The 8,261-nt window shown below is 40.3% G+C and overlaps 1 protein-coding gene across 1 annotated transcript in view; it reads left to right on the plus strand.

Moving 5' to 3' along the window:
- WDR49 (WD repeat domain 49) overlaps window positions 1–5,901 on the plus strand; it is a gene marked incomplete at both ends in the record, with an annotated part of 28,614 nt that extends 22,713 nt beyond the window's left edge. Inside the window, 3 exon segments of the mRNA XM_082319009.1 lie at window positions 1,688–1,806; window positions 1,808–1,835; window positions 5,756–5,901. Coding sequence (XP_082175135.1) covers window positions 1,688–1,806; window positions 1,808–1,835; window positions 5,756–5,901 — 293 coding nt within the window.
- Window positions 5,902–8,261: the final 2,360 nt, after the last annotated feature.

Consider the following 8,261-nt stretch of genomic DNA (forward strand, 5'->3'; position numbering starts at 1 on the left):
GAGACATTTATGGTAATGTATAAACCTCTAGACCAGTTACTAATTTTTACATAATTAAAACGTCATTAAAAAAAGATGATTAGGAGCCTTATTATGCAAGTTGAATTTCTGGCTCACTTGCTAAACATCTAGCTTGTATTTGTACGAATAGGTCGTTTCACACATGATTTGCAAATAGCTATTTACCTGATCTGCTGCCCTCCAAAATCAAGAAGAAGCTTCCTCCTGGATTTAAAGGGCTTTTGGTCTGACCATAAATCGCTACAGCTAGTTCTGTTGCTTCTGCTCACTGAAACAGAAGCTGCACAGACTTGCAAACGCATTTGTATGTCCCGTCCTTTCATCCATATCGTGGAAACAGCGGCTATTTCTGAAAGGGAGGGCCACCTCAGGGAAAGGATAGAGTACCTGCTACCCTCTGGGTCTTCGGTTTATACTTTAGCCAAAAAGTGTTTCATTTTTCTGGGAAAAATTCAGAGGAAAGAAACTTTTAAATGCCAAAACAACATGAAGCAGGGAAGTGGTAAACAGCTATTTTGACATAATTTCCCTAGTTACACGTATATCTAAGCACATTCTAAGAATATTCTGGGGGTGGTTTTTAATTTGCCTTTTCAGAATGGAAAAAACAAAAGAAAAAGAGCCTTCCTACTGAAGGATACTTATCGTTTCAAGCCTTTTTCTTCAGCCATGTTCTAAAAGGTATCTGCCTAAAAGCAGAGCACTACTTAACGTGTTCTTGTGGCTGCTTAAAGCTTACTGTTTAGCTGGCTGGCAATAAAACTTTTATTCTGCAGTCTTCCTGAAAGGTCTGCTTCATGACGTGTGTGTGCGTGTGTGTGTGTGTGTGTGTGTATATATATATGAGAAATATTTTCCCCCCCAAAAATGCTTTTCAAATACAGATGAATCTCGCAGTTCTATAGCGAAGAAAAAGACTGAAGGTGAGCGCATGTGCAACATCTAAATGTAGACATTGGCAAGCAAACGGTGGCTAACGGCTCCCCAGATCAATACGTACAGACTCCTCCTGTCAGCCTGACCTTGAGGGAGGAGACGCCTGCATTCACTTCGCTGTGTTTGGGGAGTCCGTGAGTGATGTGACTTGTGGGCAGGTACAGATTTATTTCAGCTGAGGTTTTTACATTTTATTTCACAGGCATTTTTGCTTTTGATATGGGCCCCAAACTGATTCCCAGCTGACTCTCTCAGTGTCATTGTTTCAAATGACATCTAAGTATTTCAGCAACAAATGAAACAGCACCTGAATTTTTCTCAGGACAGACTTGTTTTCACAAAACGAGGCAGTAATTAACACTATCAGTTCTCTTCAAGAGGCTGGCCCAGTTTCCCAGCACTTACTGCAATAGCTGCGTTCGTCTCATTTAGGAAGGATCCTATCTAGAGCAGGCAGAGTTTTGGCTTTTTAACTGAAGTGGAAGCCGGTTTTAGGAAAGAAAGGTAACTTTTTTTCCCCCTAAAAGATAGTAAAGAATTGACTGTGTCCTAAGGAGCAAAAAATAATCATGTTTTTATCCTACCCATCTGTTTAGAAGTCCTGAACAGTTTTTGCCTGCAACTATATTGTCTGCCTGGTAGAGTAATATTATGAAGATTAGATGAGAAAAGCTAACTTACCATAGAAACACAACTGCATTTGGTTTTTCAGTAAACCTGGATTTTTAAGGTGCGTTTCAGTCATTGAATATTGGAGCCCTCGAGGAGGTTGATGGCACGAATGAGTCTGACTTTGTTCTTCTCCCTGAGAAATACTTTAGAGAAAAGACAGAGGAGAGGTGCTCTGAAAAATCTGAGTCTTCCTAGCCTGTTGGAAAATAAGTAGACCTTCATTATATTCTCATTACTCCAGCTCTCAGCACAGAAAGGCAAAAAATAAAGGTCACTAGCTTTTACCATCTGTGCTAAAATGAGATGAAGGTAATAGAGAACTCCAAGATTTATTGCTTAGCAGCTGATTTGAGGCTTCAAGTAAGTAGTGAGACATATAATCCTATCTCAACAACTTCTTACTTTGTAAGGGCATGTTCTATAACCCGCTGAATTTGACTGGAAAAATCAGAACTTCTTTCATCAGATGCTGGATCAGGCTTTACAGGTTAATTGAAAAAATGAGTCTGAACTACTGACTTCTGAATTTGTTTGACCGAAGAAAAAGGATTTTAATTTGTGAACCGATTTGTAAAAAGTATATCCAAGAGTATGAGAGGGAAATGATATTTGGATATTGTACCGGATGACTTCTGCCCAGGTATGATGTTTAATAAGATGAGAGACCTCCCTCAGTTATGTTGGAAAACATAAGCTTCATTCAACTGTCAAACGACTGAATATGGGAGAATGAAAGCTGGGCAAGAGGCTGCTTCAGCTAACTTGAGAAAGAATTTTCTCCTTAGCGTAGTTACAGTCAAAACCCAGCAGCATCAGACAACTCCTCGTTTCCCTGGCCGGCGCTGGATGTGTGAGTGGCTGGTGATGGCTTAACTGGTCATTAAAAAGAATTTTTTCATGAAACGGAACAAAGTTGGAAATGTTTGAAAGTAAACATAGTCCTAAAAAGGAGGCTGGAAAAACCCAATTACTTCTGTACTCGCTCTTTACCAAGCACCTTCAGACACAACATTCTGCTTTAGGTGTCCCTACTAAACAAGCAAAGTCCCAATAAAATGTCAGCAGTACCAGTCTCCTTAAAATAGGTATTTGCTATCTAGGTGTCATCTTGGTTCAGAGACACCTTTCCACTGTTCAAGTCAAGCTGGCTCTTGGCAAACTTTGTATAACTGCTTAATTTGATTCATTAAAGAAGTTGACTTGTGCATTCATTAGTGTCTTTGCAGCCTCGATGAGGCTTTCTGATGGCTTTGCAATTTGCTTTGCAGTTTCTCCCTATCCTTTAGAAAACCTCCTCTCAAAACATAACGGCTAACAATCCGACTATGGTACGAAGGATACATGACATAACCACACACGTTACAGCATTCAATTGATCATGGTTTGGAGATACAAATATCAACTATTCGAAGGTCGGTATTTGGTGAGACGCTCTCAGCTTTCGGTGAGATGGATAGCAAAGGTCATTAGCTAAGCTTGTGGAAAGAAATGAGGTGAAAGACCCTGACTGTGTTAGACGCTTTGCAGCTGACTCAGCAAGGCCAAATGTGCAATCTTTAAATTAAATACTTTGAAGCTGAATTAATTGTCATATGAGCCGTATTTTTTTTTAATCAGGTGCCTGTTTTCATCTGACCAAGGGATGTTATTTCTCAGGAAGGCTTTCATTAGCAGTCTCTCTCTCACTCCCTGTCTGTCCCCACCTCTCTCTGCTCTTCCTGTGAAAGGCAAGGTGTAAAACACTGTGCTTTCAATACAGACGATTCCAGCATTTCAGAACTTTCCCGCTAGTTTAGCTTTAACTAGCCAAAGCTCGTCCTCATCAAGCAAAAGAAGAATAAGTCTTGCACTTCCCGCATCACTGTGAGTTGCTCAAAATGAGAGATGAGAGATAATGCCATAAAAATAGTGTGGGCAGTGCAATTTTAAAAGCAAAACTTGAATGAAGTGTAATTGCTATGTGTGAATATCACCATTATCAAACGAAATAAGCACAGCTGTTAGTAAATCTGTATTTTATTTCTAAGTGGACTTGGCTTCTCCGTGACCACTGTACAGAGGAAACAGCTGGATTGTTAATACAAATCTCTGTCACGTTGGTCCGGTTTGTGCCACTGAGTGTTTTTAATGTATTATGGGCACAGTTATACCTCAAGCACGCTGATGATTAAGAATTTTTCCTGCAGTGGCTGTGCTGTAGACATGGGCACTGTGAGCTGATTTGTTGTTTGAGGCTTTGAACCCTCTCTCATTAAAGCCAGGAGCAGCACTCTACTGCCTGTTGGATCAGGGTCTCAGTAAATTGGTATCAGGTTCTTTTTGCAGCTAACTTTAACAATGCCTAGTCAAAACTGTTCACGTTTAAGCGTGTGTTTAAATTGCTTTCTTGTATCCGAAATACACCAACTAAGTATTAAACCCTGGTAACGTATTAATTAGCTTTTTTTTTTTTTGAGTTTATTGTACCTTTTAATTAACTGAAGCCAGAAATGCAGCTTACATCTTTAAAATTCTAATCCTTTAAATCATTGCGAGTTTCATCCCAAGCTTACGGAAATCAATAGACAAACTCCTGTAGCTCTCCCAGAGCTAAGTACCTGTAATTATAGCTGTAAGGTGAGATTCCCCAGTCTGGACAAAAACTTGTCTTGACGTTTTTGCTTCTTAGTTTCCTACTCTGCACAAAGGGTATCGGTTCCTGCCTAAGCAGTAATGAGCAGGGCTCAGGGAGTATTGTGTGCCTTTGAGTTTTATTTTTTTTAATGGTATCTACAGTGTTAACAATCACTTGGGAATAAAATTCAGTCTTCACGTACTGGATTCATAGCTTGTTAAATGCAAGTGAACTTTCAGCTTAAATGGTTGCAGCAATTTTGATCTCTGCAGCTCATCCATGTTCTGATGAGCTAACGCTCGTCATCTCGTTAACGATATATGAGCGTATGAAATGCTTAACAAGTTAATTCCTCAGGCCCCTTTCCCAAAGAAAGTAGTACAGACTTCCAGCCTACACTGCTCAAATGAGATACTATCAGGTGTCATAGTAACAGCTCAGTGAATATCATTTCATTCTTATTCATGAACTAGTCTGGCTTTAGCGGGAGGGATATATGCACATGAGAAGAAAGAATCTTGTCCTTAATCTGGGACTGGAGGAATCCCTGAAGATCAGCCTGCTGTATATATGTAAATAAATGGCTGCAGGGTAAACCTGCTCAGTCATGCAGATGTTTCGTGAACAGTTTTAATGCTCTTGTTTCAATAGTGGATAATTTGATTTTTTCTTTTTTGAGTCCTTAATGTCAGGATAGAAGTTATAATAAATTAAGAGAATGGAGATTTGGAGAAGGGAAAAAGAAAAAAAAGCCAGTCTAGTCTCCCTGAGTCGAGCAGGGGATTAACTGCCTCTGTGAAAAAGTAAAAAGCAAAGTTCTGCTCGACGCTGGAAGGGTTTTGGTACGGGCACCACGTACAGGGAGGGAGGCCTCTCCCTTTGGTCTTTTCAGGATCTCCAGCTAATTTTTAATATAGAGATCTAAGCGGGGAAAAAATAAAATATAATAAGCCGTTACAAAAGCACCAGTGAAGGCAGAGTCCCAGGGATTTCTCCCTTGCGATTGACTGGGTTTGACTTCAGGGCCCAACAAGGTGCTGGCTCTGGCTGAGGACTTCCCAGGAATGGGGGCATCTCCAAAGAAGGGCTGTCCTCCCCTGCTCTTTTACTGGCACCAAAGTTACCTTGCCTTCCTTCTCCAAGGGGAAGGCTTTTTTTTTCCTCCATCCAGTCCATCTGTTTTCCTGTATTATAGGAATTAAGTTCTCAGAGATCTTCATTCTTCCATCAGATTTGTTAGACCTGGCCAATGAATTCAAAGGGTGCAAGGGAGAGATGGATACAGCGCAGTCCTCGGGACTGAACAAGCCTTGGTTCCCTACTCGGAGAAAAATGACCAAAAAGCTAAACTTGTCAGCAGAACTGGAAGCAGAAAATTCAGCGTTATTCTCTGTGAAGTACAGTGCTTGAGGTCTGCCTCTTTTATTTTTTTCCTCTTCCAGCAGCCTGATTTTCACAGCGTACCTCACATGTATAACTGGGTTTGATGTGGAATTCACTCCTGTTTTGTAGCCTTGAAAGCTGTATTTGATGAGAAGAACCTGTTCCCAAAAGAAATTCATGATCATGAACAAAAAGCAAGGCAACTCCATGAGCGAGTGTGCAGTGAAGGCAAGATAAAAAGAAAGAAGAAGGAAGCAAAGCTGGAAGAAAAATAAACCTCCTGTTACAAAGGAAGGTGTGTATAAAGAACGCTGTATACAGGGTGAAACTGCCTTTGCTACATGCTATTAGTTTTTACAACGCACTCCCTTTTTTCTTGGGGGCAACACTTTCAGTCATTACTTGGGATCTCGTCCTTACACAGCTCTTAGGTCTTAACTAGGATCCCACCTCTCTAGCTTCTCCCGTGTTTTTCATCAAAGTAACTGAAATCAATGAGGTTATTTTTATGGGTTTTTTTTTTTGTCTGTGTTGAGTCGTTTTTCTGACTGAAGTCCAGCTGAAGTTTCTAGGCATTTGGATGTTCGTGGAGTGTTTTAAAACTGAGAGCAATCTAAATCCAGATCTGATTTAAACCAAACAGTTTGGGTCCAGTGAAGGTATTTATCAGTTATTTACCCTCTTCCAGATGTAAGGTTTTCTGCAAGAGTTTCTTGTTCAAACCCTAAAAAGAGAAATGCAAGTGCGAGGCCAGAGAAGAATCTGATGTTTGCAGGGATTTTATTCCTAAGTATGTGCTGTCCCCAAGGTTCGATATTCATTAATTCAGATTAAATAAGTGCTGACCCCGAACTTTATCTCGCACTTCTACCAGACATCCCTTTGTATCCCGTGAAGCCATATGCAAATGACAATTAGCAGCTGAGCTGGAGGCTTGATTGGATTAGGTGGTGTCAAAACGTTAATCATGGCAATCATAGCTCTTCTTCCCTTGGACTAAAAAATGAACAAAATACTTTGTGTTTCTTTGGATATGACAAAAAGCCCCAATATTCTGATATTGTTTTACTCTAATCTCCTTTTTGAATCTGAAAGGCAAGAAATCTCTGTAGGCAGCCTAATTTCCTACCTTTTCGAGCTTAATACCTGTTCTAGATGAATCTGGGGAAAGTAATTGACTATTCAAGTGCTTGCCTAAACTGACAGAAACGTTTTAAGAGGTTCTTTTTCTAAAAACTCAAGTCCTGATTCTTTCTCCACCGGGAGCTTTGCTATTCATTAAGGAGCAAGGTCAGATTATAGGAAGAAAACAAGGAGCTGGTTTCTGACCTCAGGTGCAGCTTCTGCTCAGGAGCTACTGCTCTCTGCAGTATATGGTTGAGCGTTTGTCTTATCATTTCCACTGGAAAATATTCTCTCGCTATTAAATGGACTTTATTCAAACCAATTTGCATATCTTACTGAAATAATGTTGGTATTTTGGCTCATCCTCAAGTTTAAGTCAATCTGCAAAATATCCTGTTGTGGAATAATTTGCATGTGTAATTTTCCAGACCAAATCCTGCAAAGATTTGAGACGTTCGTCACACTGAATTCAGTAGGACTATTCAGGTTTACATATGCTTTTAAAAAAATAAGTATCAAGTGCATAGTCATTTACAAGTTCAAAACTTGTTTTTTCCAGCATCATGTAAATTTTAAAGCAAATAAAATCCCTTCCTACAAGAACATAGTTGCATAGTACCATGAAAATGGGTAATATCAAATATGTGTTCATTAATTCAGAGCCGTTTTAGTACCTAGCGGCATGGATATAGGAATTGGGGGACAACTTCATGAAGTAAAGCAAGCTGAGGAGAGTTAAGTAATGAAGCCAAAGACTTGAAGATTAGAACTTTAATTTTTTTTTCCCCCCAGAACTGTATCTCATATTTTCTGTCTGTGTTTTCTCTGATAATTTTGTACAGCTTTCCTGTATTATTGCCTTAATGACTTTAGGACCTCAATTACACGCATACGAGATGCTTGATGCTTTCTAAGCGGTAAAAAATGATCCTTGCTCTGAGAACCTCTCGTTCTAAGTTAGATAATTAAAATAATCAAATGGCATAGTGAAATGAAACAAGCAGTTCTTACAGCTGAGTATGCAGGTACGTGGTACGGCAAAGATCAACAGGAGGGTCTTAACTGCAGGGTAGAAGCAGAGCGGCTTTGGCTGGCTGCGGTACAGCGAGAGGGCGTGAAAAGGCAGGGGTGATTATCATGAAGGGTGACAGAAAGATGTATCTGCCAGCACAGCGGGAGCAGAGGCTGCTTTCCCTTTCGACTGCTTGACGCTCACACGAAACGTTTTCTTCTTCATCTCAGTTAAACTTAATTTCAAACCTGAGGAGTTTCAAGCAGAGGCCAATTTTTAAAAATTGATCTGCTGTAGCGATGCCCTTTCCTGCCTCCCCGAAATGGAAAGCAATTGTTGCACATCTGCCCCAGATCAGAGCTGTGCAGGTCTGAGGTGCAAATGGGCCTCAGCTTTGCTGTACCGGTGGCTTAGGCGTGATTACTTCTGTCCTCGGGGCTTGCAATTAAATCTCTATACTCCTGAACAAAGAAGATTCCTGCCCTCCCGCAACACCTG

The sequence above is a fragment of the Platalea leucorodia genome, assembly GCF_965183815.1.
Source record: "Platalea leucorodia genome assembly, chromosome: 8".
Classification (NCBI taxonomy): Eukaryota; Metazoa; Chordata; class Aves; order Pelecaniformes; family Threskiornithidae; genus Platalea; species Platalea leucorodia.